The sequence below is a fragment of the Phyllopteryx taeniolatus genome, chromosome 21 (genome assembly GCF_024500385.1).
Source record: "Phyllopteryx taeniolatus isolate TA_2022b chromosome 21, UOR_Ptae_1.2, whole genome shotgun sequence".
In the NCBI taxonomy this organism is placed as follows: domain Eukaryota; kingdom Metazoa; phylum Chordata; class Actinopteri; order Syngnathiformes; family Syngnathidae; genus Phyllopteryx; species Phyllopteryx taeniolatus.
This window is the reverse complement of record NC_084522.1, coordinates 14,099,738-14,118,553: the sequence shown is the minus strand read 5'-3', so window position 1 is coordinate 14,118,553 and position 18,816 is coordinate 14,099,738. Positions and strand designations below refer to the sequence as shown.

Genomic DNA, 18,816 nt, shown 5'->3' with positions numbered 1-18,816 from the left:
TTAGACATGATTGGGAAGTCATAGATGGTGTGAGCGACATTTGCTAATCCACTGCAGGGTCCTCCAATTAATTTACTTGAGTGGCTGAAATGAATACAGTTTTCACTTTTAATGTATGGTCAAAGAAAAGTTTGTAATAATAAATCACAAATCCACATAAAACACTTTCAATGCAAACGCATAAGTTGATAATGAAAGAACGTAAAAAACTAGGGTCTTATAAAAACAAAGTATTTTCACTCAGTCTTCAACAATGCTCATCATCGCACTCAGTTTCAGTTTGCAGGCCAACTCTTCCTCTTGGCTTGCTTCAACCTGCTGCTGAAGGTCCTTCACTCGCTCAGTCAGTGACAAACGACTCCTCTGGGACCACTTGTCTTCCTTCTGTGGCACAAAGCTGTGTGCTTCCTGGAAACAACGGCCATAAATGCTTTTCATTCTCAATCCTGGTCACTATAGAAAATGGATGAAATTTTGATCTGTCTCGAGAAGTACCGTTTCAAAATATGAATCAGTGTACTCCCTTACTGGGATACAATAAACTGTATGTCTGGGAATAAGTGAAGTGGGTGGAATGAATGAAGATGTCAAACCTTAGTGAAAACAGCACCCGAAGGCTTGCCTGAGGGTCCGTGCTTTAGAAAAGCGGGCATGGAGAGCAAGATGGAGGATGGGATGAGGAGCGGCGTGGACCAGTTGTCCACACAGTCGCCACCGTCGAGCCAGCGCTGGAGCTGCTGTGTGCTCCTGTAAAGACGTGCAGTGGCAATTCATGTGTGCAAAATGATACAGCTTTAATTCAAGGAAAAATAGCAAACCCCTGCTAGATCACGGTTCATCGTTCGCGCACTGACTCACTGTAGATTTTGAAGTATTTTTCATTTTAATATTTTCATCAATTTTGGAGGGACACCCACTTCTTGGTAATGCCACAGTTATACAAGATTTTCTCCTATTGCTTAAGATGCCTCATTCAATTAAAACTAACGCAAACGCATGTTAGTGTCTTTGGAGTTCCTTTTCCCGGTTCTATTACAAATGGTCCGTCTTTGTCACTCAAGCCGGAGAGAGACTCATTACGTTGTTGCAATTACACCTGAGGCATCTGGGATCTGAAGTGCAAGGATGTGGCAGCCATTTTACACTCACACAATAGCAGAGCGTAAAATAGATGGTGTTATTTCGGAGGTGTGTCAGAACAGTGTCTTTACGATTGTATAAAGACAAGCGTGTAAGGGGTTTCATGAGTAGTTGGGATCTTGCATCCGCAAAAAGTGTGTTCTCATAGGTTTGAATGCGTTTAAAGTACATTGGAGGAAACAAACATATGAAAACATGTTTTTATATGGTCTCTATGCGTTATATTTTTCACCAATCGTGGGTGGGCCTAGAACGTACCCCTGCAATAAACTGGGGTTCACTGTATGCTTTAAAATAATTCTACTAATTGGGCAGGAACTGTACCTTCTGCTTTGAGCCTTCTCCTCTTCTAAAGTCTGGAACACCTTATGGGTGAGCACCTCTACTGCTTTGGGGGCGTGGGAGATGTCCAGAGGGGCTTCCTGAGCCTCCAGGGGCTCCAGCAAACTCGGGAACAATATCTGCCTGATTGGCAGGCTGTTGGCTGTGGGGCAGGGAGCTGAACTTGTCCTTCAGGGAGGGAGAAAATCAATGAGAAAGTGAGAGAGACAGCTTTTTTTCATTACAGTACAGAGGTGGCCTAACATACACCTTTAATTTGTTCTGTGACCACACAATAAACAGCACGAACTGTGTGGTGTAAATAATGTAGGGCAATTTAAGAGTGGATATGTATCTAATAACATGACAAAAAGATGAACCACGAATGCCGAACCAAGATGATGCGACAGTTCACTGTCCCCGCTTTTTCAAATCGAAAAGTGTTAAAAGGTGAAAAGAGCAGAGGTACAATGCAGCGTAAAAGGAGCTTTAGAGAACGTGCGTACCCTTTGTCATCTCGCTGTTTCTCCCTGTGAGTCATTCGGACAGCCTCGATCCAGTCCGCGGGCGGGTGGAAGCCCTTTGATGACTCGCTAAGATAGTAAAGCAGGATCTCCCCATCTTTTGTCATAGCATCTTGTCGAGAGAAAGAAGCTCTATGTTATGATCACGTTTCATTGGGGACAACAGGGCTAAACAAAGAGAATACAGTACCCCCACCTTCACAGACGGGTGGTCCAGGGAGCTGCCAGTCTTTGAGTTTGTGGTCAATGCAGATGACCAGCACGTCAACCCAAGGGATCTGGGTACAAAATGCTGGACACACGGCATCGTGAGTATCATCATGCCAGAAGTTCAAGCTTCGCTTGGAAGCAGAAGTTCTCCTGTGGTGCTCTTTAATTCTGACACGCTCGAGTAGATTTTCCAGACGTGACATGAGTAGGGGCTGGCTGCCGCGTGTCACTACGAGCTGATCGGCATAGCGATAGATGGCCGAGCACAGCTCAGACCAGGAGTCTAGAAAAACAACAAAGAATACATTTAGGAAAATGTAACGTGAGTTGGATGCCCGGGGGCATGACTGTGTGGCGCTCTAAAGAAAACTGGCTTGACTTTAATGACAAATGATGAATGATGCAATGCCAAGGAGTCTCAAGCATCTTGTTTTTAAGATTTGGTGTACCTTACACTCCTTGTTTACGTGTTTGTAACATTGTTAATGTTGCACAAATGCAAAGTTCACCACTGTTAACGTAAAACAAACAAACCAAAAACACTTTCCACACTCAGTATAATAGAAAATGAAAGGCATTCTTTCATTCTTTACATTTGAATTCTCTCTCTGTCCGCTGCATGCACCACACTTTATTTTAGGGACGTGTTGCCCTAACATTGTGCACCTTCACAGCTATTGCACCTCAACGGTATTTGTAAAACATGACCTTCCAGCTGCACTGCTGTTCACTGGCACACTGACCTGTGGTCGAAGAATTCCTCCACTGTGGCAGCTGCAAGTTGAGGACGGTTTTACGCAACCAGGCCAGGTGTGGGCCAGTGTTCCAGCCCAGATGTGGAACAAATCCGTCGGTCTCAGGCAGGCAGAACTCTGCGGGCGGCCACGAGATTACGGAGAGCTCCTCCGACGACACTTTGTCGGCAATGTGACTGATGACGGCGTTGTACAGCTGGATGACGGGAGCGGGATCCTGCGGAGGGAGCCCAGCGGCGGCACGCTCCTGGCAGTGAGCCGAAACCCTGCGACTGAACTCACGACTCAGGCTGGCCTCTGCAAGCTGCTCCAGGGTCTGGCAGGAGAGCGGGATGGGTGCAGGTGCACGGGGCAGAAGCCAACGCATAGCGCAGCTGAGCTAAAAAGACAGCAGGGCACAAGAAGTAATGATGTAAATAGTTGCCTTCTACAAACGTTTCGATAGGTGTGGTGTTAATTTAACAATACAGCATGTTTACTATTTCAAGCAAGAGTAAAAAGGTGGTTAAGTACTGTACTGCATCCTAATGACAGCTATGGCAGCTCAGACTTTGCTGCCTCAAATCAACATTTTTCTTGCCAATCTCCTGCTATTTGGCAGGCTCTGAAGCCTACAAGGGATTTTTATTCTTTTATTTGATTCTTCTGAAGAGCTGTAAATGCTCTGCTTTGCAGTGTAGTACATTACAAATGATCATCCTCTCACTCCAGTTAATTATTATTATTAATTGCAAAGTGTAAGTATATTGACACTGGCAGGTTGCAGTATACCATTTAATAGCTGACTGCACTTTAAGAGCCAAATGATCCCCTTTTACACAGAAAAAAATGAAGACATCCTAAACGGTGCTAGTTTGAAAGCACTGACAGTCTTTCAGTGCGTCAGGCAATAAATGATCATTTGAGGCATAACATTAGTATTGATAAGAAGGTCATACCAAGTACTCATTAGCAAAAATGGAATTACCTGTTTGGATCCTTGCATATCATTTGTGGTTTCTGGTATGAACAACAATGTGTATTCTGATATGAGACCATCCGTTATTAGCATAGGCAGCATCAGGTCTGTAAGGACACCAGGGACAAAAATAGGCAAAAAGGCAAACGTCACTACCTTTTGCCACACTCATAATATAGAGCGACAGAGATTTGAATGCATGACTGGAAACCCGCCAATGTACACAAGTGTGATTCACTTCGTTACCGTCTGCAAGTTGTTGAGTGTTGCAGGTGCCACGGTCAGGGCCTGGCACCAAAATGACCAGAGGCAGTGGGCAGTGCCAGGTGCTGGCTTGCTGCAACTGTTTGAGCTGAAGCAGGGCCGAGAGCAGAGGGACGTCCCGCCCGTCACGATCGGGCTCCGAGACGGGCAGTGCGGGCAGCAACGTGATCAGAGCTCCTGCCCCCTGCAGCTCACAGCACTCCTCCATTTTAGATAAGCCATCTGCAGTCAGCGGACCTCTGGACACCTGGAAGACGCCTCAAAAAGGTCACACACGGATCACAAAGCAAACAAATAAGAGGGAAGGCAAGAAAAAGTGCAATAGTGTATTTCTTCAAAATCCACAAACCATCAGTACAATATTTCGTTTTCAACATTAACTGAAGAGTCATTAACTTTATCGTCATGGCAGAGACGAAATAAGTGTTGTGCAAGATACAACACACTTCATATTATAAAATACCATAATATAGTAGCCTGAAGCATTACACTTTTTTTACTACCCCCAGGTTGAGAATCAATGGTGCAAAACACTTGAAATCTAAAACAAAAAACAAAACAAAGTGGACAAACCTTGATGCTGACATGGACGTTATGGGTGCGGTGTCCATTGTCCTTTATGGTGTTGGACAGGCAGAGGGTCTGCAATGTGCCATCCCGCTGTTCCTCCATGAACTTTGAACCCTGGCCGCCGCCAAGCTTCGCTTCGAGCCAATCGGACAGAATCCTGGGCAGGAAATGACACCCAAATGTTTCGTGAATACAACTAACTTTCATAACTAACTCAAGGCGTAGACAGCACCTGTACTAGATGTCCTACAATAGTGTCAGTTACTGCAGAGAGTGCAGTTTATCTCGGTCTTTATTCATACAAATATTCGAGGTTTAGTCGACTGTGTTAGAATAGGAATTGAATGTGATAATTGTAATTGGCCCCCTTGTTAAATCATAAGTTACATTTTAGTTTTTGGAAAGCTGAGTTTAATTTCACAGGCAATCAGGTTGTTTCATGAATGGAAACACAGTAATATTGGCTATGTGTCACTTGAAGTATACTATAAATGTGATTTAAAAAAAAAACAAAAAATGTGGAATTGGGAACTTGGAGCTGAAATGTAAATCCCGCCCAAGTTATTTCTTAATGCAATGGCCATTGTCACAACCTGCCACTCACCTGTCTGCCAGGCTGGCTACACTTTCATGGTCACTCGGTAATAGGACAACAGCTTTCCAGAAGATTCTATCAGGTGGGTTGTGGAGATTTTCCATTACCAGTGTTGGCAGGTCAAGTGGCGCCCACACTAACTCACTGGGACACAAACAACTAATTAAATAAATAATAATAGTAAAAGAAATATAAAAATACAGACATCACAGTGCATCTGTTCGGAATGAAAAACCACAAGCCAGCAGAACAAAATGAAATCATGACTTACTCAAGAAGGTGCTGATAGAAATACTGGACTCTCATCTGGTGGACTGCCAAATGTCTCATTTTCAACACCCTGAAGATAGACACACAAGAATGATGCAATTAGACTCAGTTGCCCACAAGTCAACACATGAAAAAGAAAAAGAGAAACAGCCATTCAAGAGACACAATACCTGGTGCTGGACAGCGATAACCTTCCTGCGTTTCCCAGGTTTACCATCCCACGAGTCAGATCCTCTATGGACTGCTGTGCCGGAGCACTTGGAGCCAGCGCCTTTAATTTGAAGTGAGGGTCCACGAAGCAAGGAGCTGCTGGGAAGCCTCTCATCTGTCTCTTCAGCTGCCGGCGCACTGCTACCACATCACGCCACCTGGTTGGAAAGATAAGGGGACCAAGGAAATGAAGTGTACCCTTACCCTTACCACACTAATTACCCCAAGTTTAGACTCCTTCCCCTACCTTTTGATGTACTTGTGAGCACGCTGCAGCTCAGCCGCAAGGACTTCTCCGACCAGCAGAGCAATATCTGCTTCTAAAGTCTCCTCAATTAGACCAGTGCAGACATCTTGAGAACATTTAGCAACACAACGTGCTTTCTCATCCACTGCATGTCTGAAAAAGAAATTTCGGTACAGTCTTATGTTAGCCAACAACGTACCTACCGTATTATCCGATAGCATAGTTTCTTTCAACCAGCTTATTAAACAACAATAAAAGGAGGAGTTCAAAACCATTCGGAATAAACAGAGCCTTACTGCAACACTGTGGTGGCAGTCTCCTTGACAGTCTCATCTAATACTTCCCCCATGATCTCTGTGTATAAAGAAAGTCTGCACTTGGCCAAGAAGGCCTCGTGCTCCCGTTTCCTCCTGGAATAGACAAAGCCATCTATTAACTTGCACTGTGATCACTGCACAAATCAGAATTGATTGATTGATGATGTGGTATGATGATGTGAAATCTTAGCCAGAGATTCTTACAAGCGAGAAGTAAATATTGTGTATAATTTTAAGGCAATACTCGACAAACCTTGCTTCCTCAATCCTGCGTTTCTCTTCAGCGACACGCTCTTGTTCTAGATGGACCTCGATAGAGGACAATTCTTGCAGCATTTCTTCTAAAACCTCATCCAGTACGGATCCAGCCTGCACACTGCTTTCACTGCAGATATAGTGTTGAAAAAAAATAATACATTCACTGGTAACGATAAAAGCTTACTAAAGAAAATGTAGAAGGCACAGTCAGTTGTATTTAAGATTTAAAGACATCTTCAGTCAGCAATCTTTAGCATGACAGATAAAGCCAACTTACCCAAGAGCTGTTGTGGCATAACTGGCTCCATCAGCAGCTACCTCCATCGCAGACATCCCAACCATTTCGTCAATCAATGAGTCCACTTCAGCCAGAATGTCCTGGGGAAAGAAAAACAATTGCACCAAATGCGGTGTGTTAAACTAAGAAAGTGAGGAGCCCAGCAAGATGTGAACAGATGAAATGCAAAACAAGTCATCCCCACCTCATCGCTGAACACTGGCTGAGGTTCCGGTTCGGGTGCTTTGACAGGTGGAGACTGTGGTGGAGGCTGGAATAGTTGCTGGGCTCCAGCCTGGAGGGCCAAACTGTTTAAGGAATCGCTTGACTCTGTCTTTTCTGGAACGGCTTGTCTCAGCCCAAAAACATTGGGGACATCAGGATGCCTGACTGGCGAATCCTGTGTTTGCAACTGCACGCTGGGTGGGGCCTTAACCTCCACCTTGGGAGCAATGGCTAAAAAAAAAAAAAAAAAATTGTTAATGAGCTATTACTATGAGGAAAAAGGTCCCGGTATACAGGTACATCTCAATAAATTAGAATAGTGTCAAAAGCTTCATTTAGTTAGGTAGTTCTATTCAAAAAGGGAAACTCGTGTCATAGAGATGCACTACTCACACAGAGTGAAATGTTTCATTATTTTTTTTAATATGTACAATTTTGATGATTATAGCTTCACAGCAAACGAAAACCCAAAATTCACCATCTCGAGAAAGTACAATACGTTACAAACAATCAAGAAACAATGAAAATGACTTTTAATTTAGGAATTAGGCAGCAATTTGCCCTCGGAAAAGTACAGTATTTTCCCAAGTGCTTAATGAATCCAAGTATGAGTACTGAAACATATGGACTTTTATTGAGATGCACCTGTATACTGTATGGTGTAACTTGTTGAAAAATGCAAAGCGTGAGCTCCACATGTAGACATTATTAATAAAAGAAAACGATCACCACAGTGTCGCGTAATCAAAGTTAAGGCTAATATTAATCTATGTTTAAGTGGTCAAAACATTTATGACTCTCCTTCAGCATTCCCCTCACCTCACTTTCATGTTCACTCTGCCTACATCACATGTCCTCACTGGGTGAGAAATTGTATTTGACTCATATTCTATTTATTTTTACATTCCATGAACATTACAATTGTTAACAATGTTACTTAAGGGATGAATGGTGACTATTTGACTCTGGAACATACTATATTATTTCACATTATGGGCATGTTTTTAAAATACACACAGACCTGAGCTCAACCAGCCTTCCTGAACTGCTTTACTTTGGAGGCTCCATTGTACGTAAAAATGCTTAATTTATGGCACAATAAGGAGGATTGTTTCCACAGCTTGTGGTTTCATCTCTGAATCAACGGTTACGATAAATGCATAATAATCATCATCAATGCATGAGTGTGACAGAATACCTTTAAATGGATTGGGTGCAGGCTCAGCCAGAGGGCCTTCTCCTCTGTACTTGTTCTGGGAGTCAAAGGTGCAGACAGGTTTATGCTGGGGAGGACTGGGGAGGGGGCCTCCATTCACAACTTCACCAGTCAACGTTTTTTTTTTAGCCTGAATGATCTCTGACTTCTTCTGGGATAGCAGCTCTGGCTCCTGATAGGCTATCCGATTCAGATCGACCACACTGTCAACAGAATTTTGGACAGTCTGTCAAGTACAGAGCAAGCTACAGTACTGTACCTCCATGTTGATCTCATTACATGTGATCGTCAAAGATGACAGTGGCTAGAAAAAGTCGACCAAAGCCTTCAATGTAGCTGTCGGCCTCTTGGCAGCTTCCCTGAAATCTCGCCTTTTCATCAATTTTGGAAGTACGTCCGGTTCTTGGTAACGTCTCTGCTGTGCCATATTTTTTTCCACTTGATTATTATGACTGTCTTCACTGGGTTCCATGGTATGGTTAATGCCTTGGAAATTCTTTTGTACCCCCCTCATGACTATTACCTTTCAACAATGAGATCCTTCTGATGCTTTTGGAATCTCACTGGGGACCATGCCAGAAGATGCGACTGCAAAAATGTCAGGAATACCCGAATAGAACACCTGAAATTTATTTTGGGTTAAACAGTGGCAGGCGTGTGCCGACTCCAATTTAACTTGAGTTTAGATGTGACTGGTTCATTTTGAACACAGCCACATTCCCATTTATAAAAGGGGAGGTACACTTGTGCATCCACATTATCTCAGTTACTTATTTTTACTCCCCCTCTCTAAAAGATTACAGTCCCCCCCGGCCCCCCTTAAGTTTTACAGGTTATAAGTCACATTAATCGTGGTTGGTCTCATTTATTTATATACAAAAACCTGGCATTTGAACAGAGGTTTTGCAGACGTTTATATCCATTGTACTACAAAGAAAACCACTGACACTCACCCCTCGCTGACATTGAGGCTGTACTGCTGGATGAAGTCAGTTGCTTCTTTAGCACTGCAGAACATCAACATCCGAACAATGTCCTCCAGTGGAAAAGCAGTTGCCCGTGGACCCACAGTGTGAGCAATGGTCAAGGTTTTTAATGCCTTTGCTCTGACCTGCACAAACACACACACACACACTGGGGTATGAATAAAACAACACAGTGGTACCTTGGCTTATGAGTGTAATTTGTTCAGTGACCAAGCTTGTACCTCAATTTACTCGTATTTCAACTTAATATTGTTTTTCTCTCTTTTCTTTCCATTTTTCATGTTCTGTGAGAAAGGTCATTACCAAATCAGCCAACAGTATATGATCTGAGAAACCAATACTGACAAGTCTCTCTTTCAGTAACGTATGGTCTACTGTATTAAACGCTTTTGATAAGTCAATAAAAAGAGCAGCACAATAGATTGTATTGTTAACCATCAACATCAGAACTGAATAGTTATTAGATTCAAGAAATGAAGGCTCATTTTTTTCTGACCTGATTGAAATATCTGTGGAGGAGGCAACTAGCCAGGTAAGATGCTCTTTTCACCAGCTTGAAGAAACGCACAAAGTTGTTGCTGTTGAGTGCGGCAAATGCCTGCACTGCAAAATACACTTCGGGGGAGTTGCGCACTTCATCACGGAATTGTTGGACCTCACTGTACAGACAAAATTGAAAAAGTTATTCAATACAGTATACTGAAGGCATACGTTGCATTTGAGCAAGTGTGACTTTGCACGCTGACCGTAGGATGTCCCCATCGTTGAGCTGCAGCAACACACAGTACTGGCGGAACTCGGCTTCGCCGGGGCAGTAGATGTGACGGTCCTTCAGGTCCTCGTACATTTCTTTCAGGCTCTGCAGGCACTTTGTCAAGTTCTCGTTGTTGATCTTAATGTCAAAAACGGACATTGGCTCTTCGCAGAGATGGTGTGCGCAATGCAAGTGGAAGCGTGTGCACTTCTCGATCAGTGAGACCGTGTGTGGGCAGCACAGATGCTGCTGGGTGATGTCCTGCGTTAAAAGAGGAAAACAGGCCAGTTTTATCTAAAAGAAACATAACTTATACAGTTAGTAACATGATGTTACGTCTTGGTTTTAGCCATCAAATATGTTGCAATTACATCACGTCAAACATTTTAAACATCTCTATCTAGGAACATAACGGGGGCGGAGTGATCAGTCATCACATTTTGCAAATTCATTTGTGCCCAGTCAGCCAATCCACATAGTTCCTACCTTTCGGATGCTCCGGGTCCTGTTCCAAACAAAATCATACCAATCTCGCAAGCTGTCATGACCCTGGTCCATGATCTGAGTGACCAGATAGTCCATGGTCATGCCGAGTACTGGCAAGGGGCGTAACTCATGGGGAAGGGGCTCTTCCTGGTCAGCAGATGAACGACTGTACTCTTTAATTGAGGCTGCGTGATCCACCTAGACATGTCAATAGAAATACACTATTTATTGGCCTTTTTACAACTGTATTAAACATTTCAATATATTCATTATGCATGATTCAACAGCATGAATAAATATATTGGAATCTCCTAAGTTCAAATAGCCCAGCAGTTAACACGGGTTGGGACCGCTATCACGTAAGACTAAACTCATGAGACCTTTTCACATTTCACTAATGACAGAGGAAAACTGATTTTCGCACTTACTTGATAGTTCAAAAAGTTCAAGTTAAAGGTGGCTAATATAACACTGAAACAGATTTATTTGTATATCCAATATTTCCTGTGGCTTTATCAAAACAAATTGTAGGTCAGCCTGCGTCTCAGAAGGGATTGTCGGTGAACACAGGATTGATCAATTCCTCAGTGAACACACAAACAATTATGAAAAATGTTGATCATGTACTCATTTTACAATATTAAATAATTAGAAAAACGATATTTGTGTGTACACATTGACAATCAATAGTGATCAATTGTTCACATTTGCAGGAGTATTTTTTATGATTCACGTAACAAATTTGTTGAAGCGTACACATTTATGATGAGCACAATTCACTTACACTGTACTACAAATGTACTCCAAATAATATTACAGGATTGTGATAAAATACTGTAAACAATACCATCTCTGTGTTGGGGAGGACTTCATATATGCTGAGCTGATTCCTTGTTTCCCTCATGTATCGCTCCTTCTCTGGACACATGTCGGGACATGTTCCGACAAACACCTTAGAGAGGTCCACGTCCATACCTTTGGGTCGACCTAATGGGCATAAAAGTAAGAGCATGTTTGTGACACCTACATAAATGGGCAAACAGAACCTAACACCAGGTGGGTGAAAATGGTAGCCATACCTTGCCGCAGAATTTTGTCCCTCTGCTCGAGAAGGCGGTACTTGTCCTCGGATGTCTCAGCCACAATGCCGATAAGGGGGACGAGGCACTCTGACCACTGAGTCATCGTGACATTTTCTTTCTGAAGTTTAGCGTCAAACTGAAGAGTCTTGCCTATCAGTGGCTTCTTCACTGGTGAGCTATCAGACACACAGAATATCAGACTAAGTTGTGTTGGAAAGATGTAGTCACCATAAGGATGGGCCAACAACACTCCACAACAAGGGCAAGTACAGTTACTCTCCTAAAGCATCGGCACTTATAATTAAAAGTCACAAGCGGCATTAGCTGCCAGTTTCGGGACACTGAACATGCTGAAGTGCATTCTCTTTTAAATCTATTTCAACAATCAACTTTTGTTTGTCATCAGTTTTGGCTGACACTGTCAGAGAGGGATTGATTGATTTAACAATATGTAATAATCAAAATTTGGAGTGGAGTAGAACTCAACTGCATTATAATGAGAACTGTTTCTAATATTTTTTACGCTTATAAACAAGTAGCTAGGTAAGTACGATCTAATGGAGGTAACCAAATATTAAACAAAGCTCTTGTTATGATACAATGCAGTTCTATGTCTTTGCAAACTAAACTAAAATAATAGACAAACATGTTTTAACAAATACCTCTCTGGCAGTCTCAATCAAAACAGAGCATTATTATATTTTTTAAAGACAGAACATTTTATACAGCTCTTGTATTGGATATCATGATATTATGCACGGCATCACAATGTTGTGGTGGGCTGCTGACAAGTACATTTCCAGAAGATCCAAAATTGTACAACTTATGGGGCATCTAACTTCAGAGGAGTCACTGTACTTGACTGTATCTGCTGCAATAATAACACATTTTTGGGCTGGTACCTGCGGCTGAAGGTACTGCTGAGTAGAGGTCTTCTGAGAGGAGATGACACCTTGAAATTTGCGTTGTCCTGATTTTTGCCCTCATCCTCCTCTTTTCTTGCCACAGGTCTACTGCTTTTTTCCCCTGGACCTGATGCATCGTATAAATAGATAAAATCATTCCAGAATGAAGTGAGAAGATAAAATAAATTAAATAAAGCTTTCAATTGTGAGTCAATACTTTAATACTGGGGTCACCAACATGGGGCTCGCGGGCAGCAGGTAGACCCCCCCCCCCCCAAGGACCACATGAGTAGCCCGCCGGGGCGGGCCTCCTCTAATAGCTCACCAGTGATGTTGCACTGTGTTTTCCTAAGAATATTCTAGAAGTGATCATTTGAAAATATTCCTAATTATTAATAATAACACAGTTAAAGGTAAATTGAGCAAATCCGTTACTTCAGAAGTGTGTATCAAAATGGTAGTAGCCCTTTGCATTAATCAGCAGCAAAGAGGTACCTGTTTCAAAAAAAGGTTGGTGACCCCTCCTTTAAAGGGTTAAGCATACATCTGGCTCTTGAGTACAGGCACTTATATATTAGAATTCAGAATATATTCATGAACAGATTTATCGTATTGGCTTGACTCGCACTTTGTTTCTTTCTCTGCCACAAGAGGAGGAGTTCATGATGATGCAGGAGTTTCCCTCTCTTCTTAGCTTTGGCTGCAGATGCCTGGAAGAAAGAATTATATTTAACTAAGACAAAAAGGTTATTGTTATGAACTGTCAACACACAAGTACAGGAAGTCCTCGACCTACGACGTTTCGACTTTACGACGCCCGTGCCTCATCCGCCATTGTGTCCCCAGCACCATAGTGTTTCTGCTTAGCAAGTGCATAGTGCTTGTGCGCCAGGAGTATCTTTGCCTTTTTCACCCTCCTTTTTTCACACTCTCAGCAGTAATGGTAAGTACAGAGTCTTTTTTATTTTAAATGTATTTTAGTTTCTTTATACGAAGTGTTAACCTTTCCTGGTGCGGTCACCTGACCGTGGTCGGGAGACGCCTTCTCCAGGGCCGAGGTTGTCCTCCTCGGGGTGAACTCCCTTCTCTCGTTGCACAGCTGAGCTGGGTGGCGGCAACAATAAAGGCACGAAGCACCGATTTGCTGCTTTATTGGCTTTATTAGCTCCCCTGCACATTCAACGTCAACGGGTCCTCCGCTAATCGCTACTCTTCCCCGGTCGCCGTCACTACACTTGCCACTATACACACTCGCACCTGCGCGCACTCCTTCCTCTGCGCAGTCCCGTCTCACGCACACATCCACGCACACGCCCACACACACTGAGCTTTCTGTCACAATCAGGTGGGACAATACCCGTAACAGAAGTATTTCGATGTGAATTTCGACTTTAACGGTGAAATCCGACTTGCGCGGAAATACGGGTTACGTCGCTAGCATAGGAACGGAACTCGTTCGTAAATCGAGGACTTCCTGTAGTCTGAATGGGTCATTGATTTTAACTGTATGTTAGCACAGATATGAAAATCATCATCTGTAGTCATTTCCAATGAGAGTTGGCAAGTGAACATAGCAGTAAAGAAAACTACTTTTACCAAGAGTCAATTTTGCAAAGATTGATTTAACTCACATGGTTGTCGAAGTGCACGACGGCTGTGTTCCGAGCAGGCCGGCAGTACACCTTGCAGACTTTGCCAAAGCGAGAAAAATGCTTCTGGATGATGTCCCTTTTGTTGAGGGCCGGAGGCATATTCTTGCACTGAATGGTAGTGCAGTCAGTGGGACACATTCCGCTGAGGCTGTCCAAGCTCTCGCTTCGTTCGGCAGCTCTCACTGGCGTCTTGGTTTTAGCCATCAGTTCTTGGGGGTGTGGTATATCTAGAATGAGATGAGTGGAGAAGTTACGGGCACAGTGCATACATCCATCCATCCATCCATCCATTTATTGCCGCTTGTCCAAGGTCAGCTCCGGGGGCAGCAGCTCAAGCAGGGAAGCCCAGACTTCAATAAATGTTGTGTTGAGTCGCCACCAAGATACGGCACGTTTTTATGGCAGTAGTCTGACATAGTGCCATCGGGAAAGACCGCATTTGTCTCGTAAGCTGATCCAGGCATTAGTGTCTTCAGAGTTCCTTTTTTCTTTTGCTTCTTTCACGAACAGCCTTTAGTCTTAACCTTTGTCACTCAAGCTGTCTTTACCGTTAATGCCACTGGAGAGAGCCTCATTATATTGTTACAATACACCTGAGGGATCTGTGAGCTGAAGTGCCAGGATGGGGCAGCCATTTTGCAGTCACACAAAAGCAGACAGCAAAATAAATGGTGTTATTTCTGAGGTATGTATGAATTTGTGGGTGCCGGAATTATTGCGTGTCTTGATATAAAGACTGGTGAAAGACTGGTTCACAAATCTGCCTCACAGTTCTGAGGACCCAGGTTCAATTACTCCCACAGCCCCAAAACACACACGGTAGGTTAACTGAAAACACTAAATTGCCTGTAGGTGTATGCGAGTTGTTTATAAAGTGCCGTGAAAAGGTATTGGCACCCTTCTCAAATTCTTTGATTTTTGCAGAGTTTCCCCACTTTAATGTTTAGGATTATCACAAAAAAAACATAATAATAATAAATCATTTAACTATCAGACAATGATAACCCAAGTGAACATAGAATGCTGTTTCTATATGGTGATTTCATTTATTAAAGGGAAAAAAAACTATTCAAAGCTACCTGACCCTGTGCAAAAAAAAGTAATTACTCCTTGTTAAATCATGATTAATTGTGGCTTATCCCAATTTTGGGTTAATTTTCACTGATCACACCCATGCCTGATTACCTCCAGACCTGTTCGATTAAGGAATCACTGAAACAGAATCTGTCCCGACAAAGCTCTAAAAAAGCTGCAACAAAATTACACAATCCAAATTAATTTGAGAACAGTTGAGAAATAAATTGACATCCGTCTGGAAAGAGCTCCAAAAGCAATTTCTAAAGCTTTAGGATTCCAGCGAGCTATAGGGAGAGCCATTATCCTCACATGGATAAAACATGGAACAGTCGTGAAGCTTCCCAGGAGTGGCCAGCCTACAAAGATTACAAGAGAGAAAGAACAGCAATGACTCATCCAGGAGCCCAAAAAGGAAGTCAGGAAAACTTCTCAAGAACTGCAGGCCTCCGTTGCCTCAGTCAAGGTCAGTGTTCAGAACACAACAATAAGGAGGGGACTGGGCAAAAATGGCATCCATAGCGGAGTTCCAAGACAAAAACCAATGCTGACCAAAAATATCAAAGTCTTGTCTTATTTTTTTACGAAAATAAATAAATAACAACATACTGAATGTTTCCCAAGACTTTTGGGAGAATATATGGAATGACGAGATGAAAGTTGAGCCTTTCGAAAGGTGTGCGTCTCGTTACATCTGGCTAAATGTAACACAGCATTTCAGAAATAGAACGTCATACCAACAGTCAAACATGGTGGCGGTATAGTGTGATGGTCTGGGGCTGCATAGCTCCTTCAAGACCAGGACAACTTGCTGTGACTGACGGAACCATGAATTCTGCTCTTTAACAGAAACTCCTCAAAGGGAATGTTCAGCCATCAATTTGTCCCCTCAAGCTGAAGCGCACTTGGGTTATGCAGCAGGATAATGATCAAAAGCACACCAGCAAGTCAACTTCTGAATGGCTTAAAATAACAAAATGACGTTTTTGGAGTGGCCTAGTCAAAGTCCAGACTTGAATCGAATTGAAATGCAGTGGCATGACCTTAAAAAGGCCATTCATGCTCCAAAACACTCCATTTTTTGCTGAATTCCAATGATTCTGCAAGGAAGAGTGGATCAAAATATCTCCACAGAGATGTGAAAGACTGAAAGATGCCAGGATATAGAAAACACTTTATTTCAGTTGTTGCTGCTGAGGATGGCCCAAGCAGTTATTAGGTATACGGGGCCATTCATTTTTCACACAGGGGCATCTAACTTTGAATAGTATTTGTTCCTTAATAAATAAAATCACCATTTAAAAACAGCATTTTAAGTTCACTAGAGTTATATTTTATATTTATTTTTGTCTTTACTTTTTGAAAATAGGACTTTAGGAGTGGCTGTTTCAGTATAGGAGACACTTAACCATATAAAACCAAGGCAGCATAAGAAGAATTGTAAACTTGAATTTTAAGTGTCTTTACTGTTAGTGACACAATTATATGAAAGTGACCCATAAACAGTCCAATTCTCTTTCATACTTTTGTGAGCAATTTTTGCTTTTCAACTTTATAAACCTTAACCATTGCAAAAGAAATTGCTACTGTGTGTGAAATCTCACCTGACTGTTCGGCTTTTTCCGGTATCTCAGGGCTCAGAGTTTGTACCGCAGATGTGGTAGCAGTCAGGTTTTCATGCAGTACTTTGGAATGCTCGCTCATCAGCTCCTCTTGCTGTTGTTTCTGTGGCAGAGGCTCCTTTGCCTCTTGTCTAACTGGATTGGCCACAGCTTTTCGCAGTCCACTTAGTGCTCTGGTGAATAACCCCATAGGGGCACGAGACCTCATCAGAGGCCTCTTTGGGGGCTGTCTCAGTGAAGCGGTTTCTGATGTTTCGTCCTCCTCTGCAACAGCTTCGAGAGTAGCACTGGACACAGTTGGTGCAGGCTCTTCTTTACGCTTCGTACCTTTTCTAAATTGTGCAAAGACATTTGTGTCACCCTCCTGGCTCATTTTATTGTCCAAAGTCGACTCTGCTTTAGATTTATTGTCGACGAAAGCGGAGGGTAGAACAACACCGGTTCCTCCAAAAAGTTGTGCCGTCTGGGGTTGGAGGGTTTTGGTTGAAAAGCTGAAAGTGGATGGTGTTTTGGGCTGGGTGATGGGTGCATTGGTGTTGGAACTAGAGGGTGCAGCGGGTTGGGAAAAGGTGAACTGCAGACCGCTGTTATTGATGGTTGTTAGTGGGTTGTTTTGGACTGGAAGGGATGGAGCAGCAGCAGGCTGAGAGAAACTGAAGCCCAGCAACCCAGACTTTGCTCCCGAGAAGCCGGTGGTGGTGCTGCTACTAGCAGCAGTGCTGAAACTGACCTTTTCTGTGGTGCTGCCAAAAGGTAAGCTGGACAGTGATGTGGTTTGAGGGTTAGAGGGCTCAGGACTGCCACTGTAGATGGGTTTGAAAAGAACTTCCCTGGCGGGCTTAAAACTGAATTCTGATCCAAATCCTTTGACCTGGGTCTGAGTCGTACCAAACACGCTACTGGCAACAGTGGTAGTTGGTGGTTGTCCAAATACAGACTGTCCAAAACCTATCTGCTGAGGTGGCCCTGAAGAAGTTGTGGCGCTAGAGGCCAGTTGCGTGGTTCCAAATCCTGGAGCCTGCTGTCCAAAGCCTGAGAGCTTTTGTCCAAAACCTGAAGATGGCTGTCCAAAACTTGGGTCCTGACCAAATGCAGCCTGCTGACCAAATGCAGGCGTCTTTCCAAAAGCTGAACTCTGGCTCGGTCCACTAACTGACCCAAAAGCTGGAGCTGCACTGCTAGCAAAGCCCGAGTTCGTTGCTCCCACCGTAAAAGCTGGAGTATGGCTGGGAAGCGATGATGTTTGTGGTGATTGCTGCCCAAATGAAGGGCCCTGTCCAAACATGTTCGTCCCGGGCAGTTTTGAGGCCGATGGTAGGCTAAACGCTGATGAGTGAAAATTGCCCACATTCTGAGGTACACCGCTGGGGGTTTGCTGTCCAAATGACTGGAACAAACTGGTGTTAGTGTTGCTCGTCGCTTGGAAACCTACATCTTGTGGAATTCCAAATGGGTTAGATGGATTCATGTCGCCGGCAATGGTGTCCAATTTGTTCGAAAACTCCAGCCGGTTAAACGGCAAGAAGCAGCTTCGCGCCTGTCAAGACAACCACAACAAAGTCACGAAAGCACCTAGCATGTATCACCGTCACATACATATAATTAACCCAGCAAATATCATCGTATCGTGGACATGCAGTTCTAATACTGTCAAAAAAATACCCAAGAACAAAACTACTCACAATGCGCCATTACTGCTGTTAACACCTTCCAAAGTAACGTTACATACAAAAACAAGTAGCACATCCGGTTCCGTTCCAAAGTTGCGTTCAAAACGTCTTGAAAGTCGGAAATACCCAATTTAGCGTCAGTCAGCTACGCGGAAAGGAATTAATATTCACCCTGACGAAAAGCAAATCGTTCTGGCACCAGCACATCTCAAGTTATTTTAATTGGCG

General features: G+C 43.2%; 1 protein-coding gene across 1 annotated transcript; it reads right to left on the bottom strand.

Moving 5' to 3' along the window:
* Positions 1 to 90: 90 nt before the first annotated feature.
* On the bottom strand, positions 91 to 18,749 carry mcm3ap (minichromosome maintenance complex component 3 associated protein). The gene is made up of 29 exons (XM_061760322.1): positions 18,601 to 18,749; positions 16,901 to 18,455; positions 14,202 to 14,449; positions 13,199 to 13,280; positions 12,568 to 12,697; positions 11,663 to 11,841; positions 11,431 to 11,570; positions 10,584 to 10,781; positions 10,090 to 10,358; positions 9,840 to 10,002; positions 9,311 to 9,468; positions 8,340 to 8,560; positions 7,122 to 7,372; positions 6,917 to 7,017; positions 6,635 to 6,766; positions 6,361 to 6,474; positions 6,065 to 6,217; positions 5,778 to 5,975; positions 5,609 to 5,677; positions 5,347 to 5,481; positions 4,746 to 4,899; positions 4,155 to 4,419; positions 3,918 to 4,015; positions 2,939 to 3,329; positions 2,182 to 2,478; positions 1,968 to 2,097; positions 1,465 to 1,650; positions 594 to 747; positions 91 to 408 (listed from the first exon to the last, which is right to left on the bottom strand). Exons 2-29 carry the CDS (start codon positions 18,384 to 18,386, stop codon positions 241 to 243), a joined length of 6,270 nt encoding a protein of 2,089 aa, XP_061616306.1. The 5' UTR covers positions 18,387 to 18,455; positions 18,601 to 18,749; the 3' UTR covers positions 91 to 240.
* Between the last annotated feature and the right edge of the window lie 67 nt (positions 18,750 to 18,816).